The sequence below is a fragment of the Struthio camelus genome, chromosome 2, assembly GCF_040807025.1.
Source record: "Struthio camelus isolate bStrCam1 chromosome 2, bStrCam1.hap1, whole genome shotgun sequence".
Classification (NCBI taxonomy): domain Eukaryota; kingdom Metazoa; phylum Chordata; class Aves; order Struthioniformes; family Struthionidae; genus Struthio; species Struthio camelus.
The window spans coordinates 51,776,822-51,793,515 of NC_090943.1; the positions used below are offsets into that span (position 1 = coordinate 51,776,822).

Below are 16,694 nucleotides of genomic sequence, written 5' to 3' on the forward strand. Positions count from 1 at the left end.
AACCTAGGTCCATTGGTCTTTTGAGGATTCCTGAGCAGAAGGATATATCCCAAATCCATCCATTAGTCTGCCTGCACCAAGCAAAATGGGCCCCCATAAGCTCAGAGTACTGAAGTTGGACCTGAAACAGCTCTGAGCTGTGTAAAATCAGCTTTTGTGCTTTGAGTAGGGAAGGGCTCTGCTTGACCAGAAGATGGAGCTCTCTGCAGTCAGCTTCTTGAGCAGTACCTGCCTATTTTGCAGTATTTTACAACATGTTTTTACAGTGGTGTGCTCAGAAGATTCTTTTTTGGCTGTTTTGCTTGTTTTCCAAAATGCCTAAGAACTGATTGAGAGTTTAAAAAGATAAAGAAGGGTGGTGGTTTTTTTTTTAATTTAGGGGAAAAATGCATCCAGAGTTTAGTTTGTGGTTTCCTGATGCGTAAAATTACATAATGTTTCTGTATGCTTTGTTAAACATTGCATTATGTACAAATTGTTTTTCATATAGATATGAAGCTTCATTGTTAATCATCCCCTTGTTTGAAAAAGAGGGTATAATAAAAAGTATTTGTTTACACCCATGGGCACATGGAGCAGATGTTCCTATACTCAAGTCTGTGTAAAACAGATGGAAGAAGGGTTCTGCAGATAAAATCTTTTAGCCATTGGTATTGCAGATCTTTACTGGAAAGATAAGCTTTGCATACTGAAAAGAATTTTCCTCCTAAACTCTGCACTGGTTTTCTTCATTGCTCAGCGTTAATTTTAAAACAGTGGTTTGCTGTACATGTGAAGATAGTCTCTGTTGTTATAAACTTGCTCACTACTTCTTCACACGTTTATACCATTTCAGGATTTCATTATTCTTATGTGAAATTGTTCAGTTAGGAATGAATCACATTGTTTCCATGTTATGAACTTTGTTCGTTTACAGCAACAGGTTCTCACTCCCTTTGCATTGTGTCCAAAGGATGGAAAATGCAACAGCAATATGATACACCCCATTGTTGACTGAAGGAGGATGAAGCTGGTACAGGACTTTCTTAGTGGTATTTGAGGGTGGAATACATCTTTGGAAATTTTTTTTGATCACTTTTGATTTGTCTCCTCTTACTAGGATCAATGACTTCTCTACTTTTAGCAGCCTTCTCCTATCTCTGACTCATTAATGGCAATGAGTCTTGCTTTTGCTAATGCAGCTGTGTTATTTTAAGTGTGCCTGTTTCCAGTCTGAGGGAATGTCCAATGGATATGACAAACTGGGGAAATGTAATTCCTATATTACAGCTATGTGCTTCTTTGGGTTGAGCTTGCAATCCTATGTTAGCATTGCTTTACTCTGTTCTCTATTCATCATCCAGGGAGAATTGCTTTGTTTCTACTTAATTGTGTCAAAATCTTCTGTTTTTTTCTAAATAACCAATTTTTTAATGTCCCGTTATCTGAGCTTTTTCTCCAGATTTTGTTTTAACTCTCTGCAATGTGGAGAAAATCATGATTGCTAGGCTGTGCTCCCTTGTAATAGCTTTTATATTGTTCACACTAATCTCTAAAGCAACTGGATTCCTGAAGCATCATAGTTACCGTCTCTGGAGGTGAAGTAGAGCTTGTTGTTTTGTTATGCCGTGCTGACATTTGAGTGTGTTAACATGACACTCCAGTGTGGGTGGGGTGGGTTTTTTTTTTTGTTTATTATCCTTTAATGTACAGTGGTACATCCTAGTATTGATTAAAGGAACAAGTTAGCTCGAGTCACACGTTGTTTGCTTAGCCACTACTTCTGCTTCCACTGTTCACACTCCCCATGCTCTACCCTTCACACGCTGCTGATCTCCTGTGTCCTTAAAGGACTACCTAACTGCACACACTATTTTTGAGCTGTGATACTTTTCATATGAAAAAGGGAACACAGCCACAATTAAGACTTGTCTCGCTTCTGCTAAGCATCTCTGGAAGTTCAGAATGGTGTCTGGTCCAGCTGGTCTGTCTGTCTGTCCTTTGCAATGTGTTAATAGCTGCGTACTGTGGTATTAAAATGTGGCTTACTCAGGGAATGGCTCAGAGGGTTGGGCGGAACTGAGAGGGAGGGAGTTGCACACAGTTTTTATTGTGCATGTCTTTTAATCACAGCTAATTTGGGTTATTAAGATAACCTGTGCAATCATGATATCTTTGATATAATATTTAACTCTGGTTTTCAGTCGGCTTTACAGATGCATGGCTCTTAAATTTTTTGATTGTTTTGCAATGGCCACAGCTGCGTTGTACAGCAAATTAATATATCCATAAAAGTATCACAACGAAGAAAAACGAAATTGGCTTAAGTGCTTTATTTTTTGTTTTGTTTTAAATTGAGCTGTATTGCTTCTTCCCCAGATTACTGATAATCTGACAGAGTAGCATCTTTACAGCTGTATTTGTGGAAAATTGCTTTACTAAACTATTTACAAATATTCAAAAATTGCTATATAGTGCAGCTGAGGACATACGTTCTTAAACAACCTTAAAAACACATGCACAAAAGAGTTGTCACAGATGTACAGTAGTGGATCCGAACAACTGCCAGTTCCTTATTGTGGATGTGAAAAGTCAAATAGTTAGTGGCTATTTCATTATTTCTATGCATACCCCTCACACCCAACTCTTCAATGTATGTTCCTATAGCATTAGCAAGCTGGATCCACTACTGAAAAGAAAAGTAATGGGGATACCTTTTTGTAGATCAATCTAAAACCTGAAATGCCTGAGCATTCAGAAGATCTTAGTGCTCCTGAGCTGGTACTAGAAAATGGTTGTTGTAACTTCCCTCTGATGAAAGCTGCTAGTTTAGATGAGAACTAGCATTTCAAGCACTGTCTTGTCTAAAGCTGTTTTGAGCAAGACGTGCTTGCAATGGTAGTGATGGTGGGGAAGTTTCAGCATAGCGTTTTAGCACTGGCCTTGGAGTCCTAGATTTGTTTTGTTTGGAGAACAAGCATCTCTTATAACACTGTGACGCTTGTGTATTTCGTTTTTCTTGCATTGATCCTGTCTGAGGTACCTCATCACTTTTTGCATCTGTCATACCAACACACAGAGGTTTGGTTTTTTCCTTTTCTGTGCAAAATGCGAAGAATTTGCTTTTTGTTTTTTTTAATTTAGTACCTCATCCTGGGAAGTGCATGTCACAAACCAACTCCACCTTCACCTTCACCACCTGCCGCATTCTGCACCCTTCCGATGAACTCACACGAGTCACTCCAAGGTAAGGGTTTCCCATCTTGGCCAAAAGTTCAGCTACGTCACAGTCCCCCCGCCCCCGGAGGAAATGGTGTAAGGAAAAGCATTAGCCGCACTGGTGAATTATAACAGATCCCTAAATTATTCCTCTCATTTCTAGTTCCTCCAACTTGATTTTACTTGAGAGGCATGTATAATGTTTTACAAAGCCAACCAAAATACCTTAAATTTTTTTCTGTAGTTAAAAAAATTGCAGAATCAGATATAACTAAGTTGGCTTTCAGTGTCCAAAGCTGATTACTCTTGCATCTGAACAAATTATAGGCCCTGTATGAATGATCAGAGTTGCATTGACCAAAGTATGAATTTCTTATCTCATCTGAACAAAAACAGTGGAGACCCCCATCTGGGGAGGAGGAATTGAAATCTTTGGTACAGAACAAAAAGGGAGGAGGAGGTGAAGTGTAGTAACAGATGCTTCAACAGTGTCCAGGAGGTACATGACTTAATCAAAAACATGGAACTGTCTACTCTGTTCCTTGGTGTAACTGTCTGAAATGAATTAATAGTAGCTAGACTGAAACTAGTGGACTGGCTTCATAATAGCAATTAGCGTGTATAGGCACAGCCTTATGGAAGGTGAACACTTGAGAATCGGAGAAGGTGAATGAATTTTGTACCTAAAGAGGGAACTTTCCTTCTTTAGCAAGTCAAAAATAAGTTAAGTGTGTTCTTCTGTTTAAAAGAACAATACCTTACTGCTTTCTCTGTCCCTTTTCAGCTCCTATGTGGGAGTGTAGCACTGTGTAGGTACCTGTTCAGAAATGATGTATCTAGGCTTGTTTAGACAGCAGGTGGGCACTGACTACCTAAGGAACACATGAGAAGTAAGGGATTTAAATATGAGCACCTGCAAGGTGATAAATACATGGGAAGGAAATAAATGATGATGAAATGTAACTTCAGTTTCTTTTTCTGAATGTAGTTAGTTAATCATGGTCTAGCTGATTTCTCTTCTCTGTCCTCTTCTGTCTTCCTTTTTGTTCAGCACTGTTACTTTAGAGATCCTTTTCTTAGCTGCAATTCCTTTATTCTTTTTACTGATGGAATTGCTGTTAATCATGGTTATAATACTCTTTGATTATATTGGTTACTCAGTCTAACAAACCATAACTGACAGCTACATTCAGTAAATTTTCAGGTGCCTCATTTATCCCAAAGCTCATAATTTGTTCAGGAGGAAAAAGACCAAATAAGGTGATGTTTTCCGCAGACATGGTAACGAGGAGCTCCTTAAACTATAAATGATTCTTCACAGGTCATGTGAGGAGGACGAGGAAACTGCATTATGTCACGTTATGCTGAGAGGAGATATAGGGCAGACACTATGACCCAGCGTGGCAGGGGGTGAGCAACGCTGCCAGCAGCGTCTGTGTTGGCAGGGTCATGTAGAAGGAATGCTACTGTGTGTGTGGCACCAGCTAACCCAAAGAGCTTAGATATTTATCTACCTGATTGCATTTTAACCTAACCTCTAACCCAGGTTACGCTCTAACCTGACTAAGTTTCATCTAGCTGAGTGAGGTGCTCATTTGTTTGTTTCTTTTCTAGATCCAGCTCTGCGACTGTCACTGGGCTCAGTTGCTGAGGCCAGTTTGGGTCTGTTTTTGTAATTGCATCTAGGCTGCCATGCAACGTTAGTCAGTTTGATGGGGAAAATATTTCCCGGTGAAAGCAATGCCAAAACAAACAAACAAAGCGACACCAGCATAGCAATAGCTTTCTTGCAGGGATTCTTCTTTTTATTGCACTGTAATGTATACCTTTGCTGACAAATTAGTAGAAATACTAATCTAAATATTTATATGGCTGAAACTTGGAGCTGGACGGAATGAAGCTATTGTAATTATAAGCCATTGGTGTGCTAAAGTTTTCTCATGACTAGGAAATTTTAAAAGCCTGGTAGCTAACACTTGTATTTGAGTTTCCAAAATGTGTGTGGTCCAGCACCATAGAAAGTCGGAGTAAGTTAACAAAGTTCTCTTCCTCTTTCTTTTCCCTCCCTCATGCTATTCAACACTTCTTCTGTACTTCTCTGGTTAGCCATTCTGGGAGATGCCACACAGTGGCTGTCATAGCTCTTTAGTGATGCCACCATAAACTCTAAGCTATGAAGATGCAACTTTAATCAGTGATTAAGAGAAGAATTATGAACTGATCTCTCCGTTCCACTCAACTGTGCCTTCAGAGTGTCGGTGTATGCTGTTACAGTGGGTGCGTGTTGCCTCCTTAGCTCTGCTATAGGGAAGTCTCCCCGCCACTGATCTCGGGCCAGGCAAAAAGAAGGAAATGTTACGAGATCTTAGTACCTGTCTGCCGCATGCATTGACAGCCAAAACCCACGAGGTGGTGCAAGAAGATAAATTTCAGGACTGCGTAGCAAGGCTGCTTTTCAAATAATGGCACTCTCAGTAGTTCTTTCAAACATGTATTTCACTACCATTTACATGTAGGAATATATGGGATGACTTGTTGAATCACCACTGTGGCATAAAAATCCTTCAGCAGTTGCATTTGCGTTCTGTAGAGGTTGGTACAGTACTGAATCACTGCAGAGATCCTGCTGGTCAGATCTTATGTAGCAATGGAGAGAAGATATGACTTGATGTTGTAGCGTTGGGCTAATATTCCCTTTATTAAGGCATGTCTCAAAGATGCTAAAGTAGTTTTGATTTTCAGGAAATCACTGGACCAGAGTTTGTAGTGTTATTGAAACTCCTGTCAGCTGATTGCTAAATACTATTAGACTGGTCTTCTAAGATCGTCGAGTATGTGGTGCTCAGAACAAAAGAATCTGGGATGTCTAACTTTATATTCACAGTAGCATTGGCTTGACAGAGTTCATTAACTTGAAGGGTGAAGAGAGACTGCAAATTCCAGTCAAGATGTAACCTGGCCCTTATGCCTGTATGGACAAAAAAATGCAATTCATTCATTGACCTGGGGCTTCTCTACACCTAGAAATCCAACCAAATTGTCCCATTGTGGCTATTTGATACATTTCTTGATACAGAGAACCACCTTAAGTTAAAGTTGTATGTTATGGCAGAGCCCATCCAATAGCATGGCTCTGCTGAAAAGGGCAGATTCCACTCTTTTTCCCCATCCCTGCACCTAGCTGCTTAGTTTCCCCCCCCCCCCCTTGCATTGGCTTTGGTGTGTGTGTGTGACTCTTTGAGTGTCTTCTGTTTGCTAACCTGGCAAGAGGAAGGGGAAGATTTCCTTCTTTCAGCAGTGGTGAGCTGTTAGGTCCGTGAACTCTGGTTAGCATCAGTGTTTCATTGTTCCTGACTCTTCAAGTGCCCTTAGAGGGATGAATCCATATCTGTGCAACGTTACTGTGGAATTCACCTTTTTGTGTATGTATATGTGGCAAAAAAGCTACATTTCTGCGTGGTTAGAAACACTTAAAAAGCTTTTTTAAAGCTGCAGGGAGCCCTTGGAATTCTCCCAGACGGACATGAATTTTGAGTGTTTTTCTTTCCTTGTTTGTGAAATAACAGAGTACAGAGTAAACCATGTCTTAATCAGTGAGTGCTGTTTCTTGGACTGCCATAAATTTTTAGTAGGGATTATTCACATGTAAACATGCTGTGGCTAACCTGGTCTGTTACTAATAATAAAGTGTGTGTTGGTTTTTTGTTTTGGGGGTGGTGGTGGTTTTTTGTTTGTTTTTTTTGTTTTTAAGTGTGGCCATGTAGTGCCAGAAACACTTAACCTCAGTATCCATGAGATCTTTTACTGTGGCGCAGAGGAATTGAAACGTCTCCCTTGTGCTAGTAGTTCTTTGGAGATGGATGCTGAGTTGCATCCACGTTCATCTGAATGGCTGGCTTATGGGGAGAGAATAATGTTCCAGAGTGAATGCTATTTGATATGCCTCAAGAAATCCCAAACTCTAATAATCAACAGGCGTATGTTTAAAAAAAATTGCAATAAGATAGCAATAAACATATGTATGTAATGTTTGTTAGTTGTTCTAAATGTGTAGATCGTTCCCCACTTATGTTTTTTCATCCACTGCCTGTGTAGAGCTTATGCTGAGAAGAAAGAACTGGAGCTGGTGGAAAGTTTAGCCTTGTTTCAAACTACAGAAATTAATGTTATACCGAGTTAACACTAGAATGTTTGTCATGTTTGGTTGCTGCTGAGTTGTCAGTTACACAGTAGCTGATTGACAGCCAAGAGCTTGATTGTATTTTTTTCTTCTTTTGATGATTTTTGCCACCACCGTTCATCTCCTTCAAAAGTCAGATCACCCTGTTAAATGTCAGCAAGTTCAGCAAAGCATAAGAAGGAAAGGAGAGTTTGACCTTACAGAAGTGCCTGTTGGTGACAGTACTAAATTCCAGCAACTTTACTACAAATGTTGCTGGAGCAAATATGTTCCCTCCCCTACTTGCTGTTGGCCCTGCCATGACCCAGCATTACTAGAATGACTAGCAGTTTTGTGTGCTTAGATTTGACACTAAAAAAAGCAAATCTGTCTTACTTATGTTATTGGTCAAAGTCCCACCCTGTTTCCTTGTCCTATGGAAGCAACTGGGAGTTAGGACAGCCTGTAGATCAGGAAAACAACAAAACTAAAAACAACTGAACCGGAGTTGTTGATCACAAACCTGTTGATTTAATAGTTTATCGATATAAATGTGTTGGAGAATGTATTAATCCCATGAGACTGACTGGTAGAGTATACAAAGTGAAGAATTGCATTTGATGTTTTTGTACTTCTCATCACATTTGTGAGAACCTGGGAAATGTCAGTTTCCTGTGCACCCTCAAAATGGATAAAATTACATGCTCAGGGTTAAAAATCTTCGGTGTTTTAGTACCTTAGTAGAGAGATTAATTTGACTCCTCCTTTGCTTTCAGCCTTAACGCAGCACCTACTCCAGCTTGTGGCAGCATTAGCAATTTGAAAGGCACCCCAGTGGCTACTCCCTGTACTCCTCGGCGTCTGAGTTTAGCAGAATCCTTCACTAACCTCCGGGAATCCACAACAACAATGAGCACGTCTCTGGGGCTGGTGTGGCTGTTGAAGGAAAGGGGCATCTCGGCAGCAGTGTACAATCCACAGAGCTGGGACAGAGCCAGCAAAGGCACCCTACTGAACGCGTACACCCCTAAAATGGCAATCATTCCTTCCACTCCACCAAACTCGCCTATGCAGACACCGTCGTCTTCTCCACCGTCTTTTGAATTCAAGTGCACCAGCCCACCTTATGACAACTTCTTGGCTTCGAAGCCTGCAAGCTCAATCTTGAAGGAAGTGAGGAATAAAAAGAGCATCAGGAACAGTGAGAGTCAGACTGATGTGTCTGTTTCCAACCTTAATCTCGTGGACAAAGTCAAGAGGTTTGGCATCGCCAAAGTCGTGAGTTCAGGGCAAATGCCAGCTTCTCCTTTAACTGATGACCAGGGACCTCTTCTTTGTGGGGCACAAGGACCAGTGAGGGCCCTTGTTCCTGGAGGCCTGGCACCAGATGGTCTCCCATTGGGCTGCCCTGCTGTGACAAGTGCCATCGGGGGCATCCAGTTGAACACAGGCATCCGAAGGAACCGGAGCTTCCCCACCATGGTGGGTTCTAGCATGCAGATGAAAGGCCCAGCATCTCTCACTTCGGGAATCCTGATGGGAACCAAGCTCCCGAAGCAAACTAGCTTACGATGAAGGACTTTATTTTTACAGCTAGTCTTTTTAAATACAGATACTGAGATTCTTTCTCCGATCCTCTTTCCCCTTCCCTTGCCCCCAGCCCTTCATTGCCTCTTGAGTTTGACAAATCAACTTTGTGCCTAATGGGAGAAATGTGTAAAATTTGTACAAAATGTGTAAATATATACCAGATCTATTGTAACTAATTGGATTATTTTATTGTTCAATTGAGTGCAAAAGGCTCTGCATTGTGATTGCTGTATTAAGGTTAACTTGCTAACCTTTTGAAAAGGTTTTTTAAGATGCACTGAAAAACAAAAGAAAAACAACAAAAAATAACTTGACTAGAAAAAGTGAATTCTGTAGCTAGCCTAACTTGATAGTTGAAGGCACATAGGAAAGTTATTGAATGTGTTACGTGAGACCTCAGATTACATCACATGAAGCATGGGAGCATTTATGCTTTGTTTCATGCTGAAGGAAGCGCTCAGTTTAGCGTTTGGTAGTTTTAACGTTGCCTTTATAGATGAGTTGAGCTGAGTTGTTGGAGTGCCTGGCTATTACCCCTGAATGGAAGAAGTTTCTTTTTCTGTTCTGTGTTCCCCTCCTCCCCCTAGTATGATAAACTTGAACTAATACTGTGTTGAGGTCAGCAGGCCTGCTGGGTACCTGGAACATTGACATATTTCTACCGCTGCTGTTTCATTTGGCTGTGTGACTTGTTTTGTTTTGTTTTTTCAATGCTGCACTGGATAGTGGAGGGGAAAATGCTTTACCATGTGTTGCTGCCATTGAAACACACTTTGCCAGTGCCCCCAAAGAAAACAGTTTTCACAACTGATGAGGTAAACATGGCAGCTGACTTCCTAGAAGTCAAAGTTGCGGAACACATGGACAGATAAGAGTATCATAAAAGAACATGTAGCAAAAACAGTATTAGGAAAAGGTGTCCTTGAAACCTCAGCAGAGAAGCCACAAAAACATTTAGTAACGGAATGGTACAAGCTGGAAAAGCAACTGATCATCATTGGTCTACATGTTTGATGCATGTCAAGGACCATTTGTTAAGTGGCCTTGTAAACAAGGTGAGAATACTTTCTACCCTTTTCCTCTTTTCTTTTTTCAAATAACCCTTTTCCATCCAAAGCTGGACCTTAGCAGAGGTAAAAGTATGTGAAAACTTATTCCCACAGTGTTTTAAAACAAAAACCAACAACAAAGACCTCCCGAAACCAAACATAACCCCTGCTTTTTTTCTGGAAGAAAACAAAAGACCTCGCACAACATTTGGTTACAGCAAGGAGATCTCGAGTTATATTGGAATTTTCTTGTCTTGTTTCTCCCAAACTTCTGCTAGGTGCTTGGAAAAAAGAATTGAAATATTTTGGAACTGAAACGGACAAGATGGAGCTTATTTCTAGAACTGAGCCTGAGACCTTAATTTTTTAAGGAGGGGAGGGAGGGGAGCAAGCAGGGGAGAGGGTCAACATCTGCTTTCTTTTTCTTGCAGTTCTTGCGACATTTAAATCAAGCTCCCTGTTTGTTGTTACCATAATTACACTACATGTAATTGCCATGAATTGCCGTTTGTACCAGACTGTTACTAAATCATTAGCACTGATAATTTCTTGTATAAATGAAACTGTCTTTTAGTCTTTGTGATGAGAGATGGGTGGTTTTTTTGAATGAAGTAGTAGTTATGGTAGTGCTATGGACACTGAGGATATTTTTGAGAAAGAAAAAAACACATCGGTCAATTACTGCATGTGTTTGAAGACTTCTATTTATTCTATGAACTTAAAACGTTTTAGTAAAATGTCATCAGCTCTCTTGCTGTCGTATGTGTGCACTTATTGCAAGTAAATTTAAGTATCTTTTTATTTGAATGTATCTTAAAACAGTAGATAGAGTAACAGTTGATTCTGAAAAATCATGGACTACATGGACCATTTTATATACCCAGAGAAAGAAAGCAATACCACGTGAGAACTTAAAATGTAAAAGTGAATCATGCAATTGGGAAGTATTATTTAGTCTTTAAAGAAGCAGTAGGAGTTGTCCACCCACCAGAGAAAGCAATTGTAACACATCAGAAAAGATGAAATTTAAATTTTCTTCACTAATATCAATAAAATAACAGAAAATTTGCTTTGTTGTGTATTATTCAGCTTCCTGTTTGAAGTTTTTATTGTTGTTTTCTAAGGTGATAAATCTCCCAACTTTGTCCCTTGCTTTCATCCCTCAATCAAAGCAAAACAAGAAGGCATCACCGTGTTTGTTTTTTAAATTCTTAGACATAAAAGTGGTTCAAGAGTTTTGAGACTCTTAAGACTGTCGGAACGGATGAAACTTACTCAGGTCAAAATGGAAAAAATACTGAAGTGGATGCACTTTTTTTCCCCTTTGAATTCCGGGAGAAAGCAACTGGATGTGACATGATCTGTGTATTTTGACTGAGAGAGGGGTGTGAACTCTCCTATTTAATATGATGTAAAAACTCTGGTGACAAAATGTGAAAGCACAAAGATGAGTTAGGAAGAAACATCCTGTGCTTTCCAGCAGAGACAGAAGTGAGGTCTGCTGTTAGCTGGTATCTTCATTACTGAGGAAACAGCTCCCTGATTAAATGTCCAAATAATGTGAAACTTGAAAAGGCTGCACACTCTGTGAGAGCTAAGTAATGGTTAAAGGAGCTCCCTGGAGTATGGGGTAGTCAGGCAATAAATCATAGGAAGATTCATTAGGGGAAAATGCAGCCTCGTATATTGAGGAGAGGGATGTATGTGTGAGGTGGGGAGGGAAAGAATAATATTTATACCACAAGCTTGCTGCAGAAAGAAAAAAAAAAAGAGAGAGCAAAGATGCCAAAATAACTTCTAGAAAACTTCCATTAATGTGGTATAGTTCCATAAGACAACTGTGGAAAAAGGTTGGTGCTGAATTAGACTATGCACATACAGGTATCGTGTCCATGAGTGAAGAGAAGATCCTTCTCGTGTGTCAAACAGCTTGATGGGAATCTGGTGATCAGACAGTTAATGGTTAACTGGGAGGAGGAGCATGGTGCCTCCAGCAGGCCACACTTGAGGACCAGCTTAGTTAAATACTGCTTCAGCAAAGGGGAGAAGCTGAGTGGCCCTGGGACTTTCTGATGAGTAGGAAATGGGAAGGAAATCTGGAAAGGGTCACAGACGTGCAGAACAGATACTGAGGAAGCACCAAAGAGTACTAGTAGTGAGGTCTCTTAATGAAAGTTGATGCTTAAGGAGGTAATTGGTTTAAAAAGAAAAATTTTACTCAGATAAAACTGCATTCTGTCAGTGATAAGTCCTGTATCAGGATACTGTGCGATTCCTCTGGACCTGATCTGTTTTGTCCTGCCCTCGTCTAAAAAGCAAATACTTATGGTCAGAGGTACGAGCCTAAAAGGACTCCTATTTAAACTGGAGAGACTTTTACAATCACAGAGTCTACCTGCATGCATCTTGTTGCAAGACTGTAGTGTTAAAAGACATAAGCACTTTGAAGAAGATATATTTTCTCCTATCGTAGTTTAGAAAAAAAAAAGATTTGAATTGTAAGTCAGACTAGATAACTAGTCAGTCTAGTCCTTTTTTACAGGCTTATGGATTTTATGTGGATGTTGCAGTGAACAAAATCAGGAGCTTGGGGCACTGTGTGGTACCTTCCCATGCCTCTGTACTACGAGGACCCAGCCACACGCGTCCCGTTTCTGAATCCTTTCAGCTGTCATGTTGGTCAGAAGCTTCAATCTCAGAGCTCATTGAGAGTGCAATGGGGGCATAAGCGACAGTGACATATCACTGAAAGAAAAGAAATGAATGTGCAGAAGAGAACAGGAAGGTTAGATGATGTGACTGCACCTAGAGAGATGTGTAAGTCAGTAGTGTGAGTGACGAAAATTAAGCTGAGCATAATGCAGAGCCCTGTGCAGTTCTGTGTTTTTCCATGCAGAAACACTGCCCGCCTCCTGAGCTCCCACCTGTTTCTGGTGGGAACTGCTGGTTGCACGGGTGTTTTCCAATGATCTTTCAGGCCTGAAGTAAGTGAACTGCAAGCTCTCACTGGCTGCAAAACAAACGCTTGCTGGTTCTGGAGACTGTTGCCTTACGCCAGATAGCACGCCGTCTTCAATTGTACAAGCTGTGCGTACGCAGTGGGATTTATCCTGGCCTGGAGGTCCTTGCCGTATCTGCAGTGCCTGCTGGCTGCACTGCGCTGCTCAGAGCAGCGCGCCTCGGCGCTTTCGTCGCCAGCACAGATCACTTGGGAGCCTCTCGTCCAGGAGGAGCTGCTCTGCCACAGCAGCTGCTGCAGTGCTCACGGTGCGGCGAAGGGCTGCCTCCTTCACTCCGGTACAGGAAGATGTACAGCCAAGCAAAATAAGCCATAGGTCCTCAGCCTAGGTAGCCAAGGATCAGCCTTAGTCTTTGACTGTGTAAGAGCTTCTCGGCTTTGTTTCCCTGATGTGAAATTGCTCTGACATAGGAGGCTGAAAAATCCCCCTGTGGCACTGGCAGCATTGGGATTCTCGCGCATCTCTCTTGCAGCTACAGCCCTGTCTGTATGCAACCCTTACCTGGTTGCTTGGCTGCCTGAATCCTGTCACCTGAGAGATCTGGCTGTCATTTACCCAGCCCTTGAAGCAGCTGTAACTTCCTGCTCAGCTGCACTGGGTGCTGCTGTGCCGTGGCTGACAAGGTCCTAGGTGAGTTTAGTGTAACATATAGACAATAGGAAGCAGCCTTATTGGGCACCCCTTTTGAATTTGCATCTTTTCCCCTTCCAAAATTGATAGCTATTCCCCCCAGCCCATCCTTGCTGGTGTGCACGACTGCTTCCTACAGCAACCTAAATGTTTGGATTGCGAAGAATGAATGCATGGGGCTTGCTGTTTGTGCTGTATTGTTACTTCCTGATAGTTTTGAAAGTATCCAGAAGGATGCATGTAATACTGGTTTTGTTCACTTTTTTATCTGAAGCTATGCATTTTCTGTGCCAGCTAAGCAAACAGCAATTGCGTTTAGTAAGTGAGTGGATGTGAATATATTCACTTTCAAGCTGTCACATATCTGAAAGTGAATTGTAGATCCAACCTTCCCAAAGGCCTGGAACTCTAAGGAAACTTGTGCTTAAATGTGCATGAAAATTTGGAGGGTTAGTATTCCTTTCAGGGCCTGCAGAACTGGGCTTCCAGGTTGCATTCCTGGGAAAGGATGTCTCTGACATGTCTGTCCAGGCTACCTGCCTGGATTTCCCCTCCATCCCACAGGGAATATTTACCACCTCCAGGCTCCCTCCACAGCTGCCGTATGCAGAGCCCTGCCAGGGCAGAACCACAGGCTCTCCCATGGGAAAGTACGTGGAGTTTCCAGGAAGCTTCTCTGTTCACAGAGGTTTTCCCAGCACCTGGTTTGAAATTAAATTAATAAAGCTGGAATACAATTAATTGAATCAAGCCCATAGAGAGAACAGATTGTCTTTAAATGTAAAAAGGTATTGATTTGCCATTTTGCCGGTGTTAATTTAGCCCCTACACACGCTTCCATAGGGATGCATTGGAGCATTGAGGCTAAATTCAACGTCAAGAAGTTGGCAGCGTCAGTAAACTCACCTCCCAGACAAGCACTGGGAGGCTGTGCGACCGCCAATGCAGCACGTGCTGAAACCCGCATGACACTTCTCAGCCCAAAATCTTCGTGGGACTCAGGGAGCATGTACCACAGCTGCAGACACTCTGTTTCTGAGGCTGCTGCCTCCTTTGGGTTAAAATAGAGCAGCCTGGGGGTGGCTTTCCTTAATGCCCCTGATGAGTGGTACAGCTACCAGAGCTGATGGAGTTTCATAGATTTGCTGACCCCCTTTTTGCCTCCAGTCAGCACCTCCAGGGCAGCCAGCCACTGACTGGCGCTGCAACAGCTTTTACAACCTTTCCCCATCTTGGGAATTTCTTCTGCACCCAGAAGAGCGACTGATTTTTTGGAGAGGGAGGATTTCATGAAGTCACTTATAGCCTGCTCCTCCCTGCCTCCAGGAACAGTGTTATTTTGTAATGGGACAATTCCACGTATTTCAATTATTCCTGCCATTGCCCCCAAACTGTTACTCCCGTGAGTGAGAATGAAGATGACGTTCCCTGCGCTAAAGGTACTGCTGAGCCTCCCTAGTCTTTATCTCAGCAACATCTCAAAAATCGTATACTAGTTCTGAGCTGGGTTATAAGAAGCAAAGAGGGGAATCCAGGCTGAATTTAGACCTGTAGATCCAAAACTGCAAACCTGAACCTCTCCCTGCCTCGTTTTCCCTCTCCCTGCCTCACCTGAGCAGGTGCTTTGGTTTTGCAGCTTTGCATTGCCTTGAGGTGCATCTCCACAGGGCCGGGCACTGCAACACCTGCCCAGGCTGGGCTCAGAAAGAGGCTGTTTTCTGCTAAAAGGCACAGAGACAGGTTGATCCAAGACGCGTGTCCGCACACAGGTAATGCGCACTGGCAGTTTCAGGCTGTCTGAAAAGTGCACTTATATTTTGACAGTTTATTTCAATGCCCAGTCTGAAGGGGGCCCCCTGGACACAGGAAAAACATCCAAATGAACCGATCACCTCCGCCAGCAGGGATCCAGATGCAGAAATACGACTGAGCGTTCACCGTGGGGATCCTAGGGGGGCTCTTGGGGAGAAGCACAACTGTGACTGGGTGCTCTGGGCTTTCATCTGGGATGGGGCAGCTCTCCCAAACGCATTCTGTTTTTATTATAGTGACTGTCATAGGCAAGAGCCGAAAGGAGGGCTGACCGCTTCCCAGCTGTGTTGTAGGGTAGATGAGAGATTTGGCCAGAGCCATCGGGAAGGACGATGACAGAGCCTGGGACTGAAAACTCCCTAAATCCTGATCCCCACGCTTCAGGTGGTGATGACTCTCTCTTGCGGGGAAATAATAAAGCTCTGCCTTGCTGCTAATGCACGCGTGGGCTGTGCGTGCTCCTCGTTGAACCACGGAGGGAGGCTGCGACACGGGAATGCAGGTACAGCGCAGCACTCTTAAATGCTATATTTCCACAGCTTCAGGGAGTCCCATTCATTTTGCGGCGTGTGTTCACTGAGGTATTTGGCTTTCTTAGCAGAACAAGTAGCGTAAGGCCTCTTTTGATCATACAGACTGATTTGGGTTAATTCAGTGAAAGAGAAGTAGTGTTTTTTTTTTATCATAGTCTCTTAGGAAGACTTTAATAAGTAACAAGTTATTAAATTCAGTATGTTTTAAGTCCTCATTTGGATTCTGGGTGAATCACTGCAAGTCCCTTTATTCCCCTTGACTGTTTTACAGCACTGGCACAGCTAAAATATTAAAAGTGGCATGCACAGTGGCTGAAAAAAATTAGACCAGGTTGTGTCTGAAGCTCTCCAGCATCCAGGAAACACGACAAATGTGATTACATGCAAATGTCACACTGTCAGTGGGCTGGCAAAGAAAATAGCGCTCTGTCTTAACCACTTTGAAAACCAGACAAGCTTTGCTTGCGATGATATGATGGGAAGAAAGTAGCTTTCATGAAAATACATTTTCTTCCTTAATTGCCATTTTTACAATTTAAAATGAGCAAATGTTTGATCAAAAGCAATGTTGGTGGATGCTTGGCATTGGGAGCGTTATTTTGTACCTGGGAAAGGTGCCTGGGAAGTGATTTACCTGTCAGGGGTACAGAAAGGCCCTGCTCTGCTAACCGCTAGGGCAGTGACAGCCCTCAAGTCGCTCCGG

At 42.2% G+C, this 16,694-nt stretch overlaps 1 protein-coding gene across 6 annotated transcripts in view; it reads left to right on the plus strand.

Annotated features, from left to right (window-relative positions):
* Positions 1-11,066, plus strand: part of TRAK1 (trafficking kinesin protein 1) — a 113,333-nt gene extending 102,267 nt beyond the window's left edge. For all 6 annotated transcript variants that reach the window (XM_009687799.2, XM_009687803.2, XM_068935680.1 and 3 more), the window contains 2 exons: positions 3,124-3,226; positions 8,134-11,066. In XM_009687799.2, coding sequence (XP_009686094.2) covers positions 3,124-3,226; positions 8,134-8,932 — 902 coding nt within the window. In that variant the 3' untranslated portion in view covers positions 8,933-11,066. The remainder of the gene's footprint in view (positions 1-3,123; positions 3,227-8,133) is intronic.
* Positions 11,067-16,694: the final 5,628 nt, after the last annotated feature.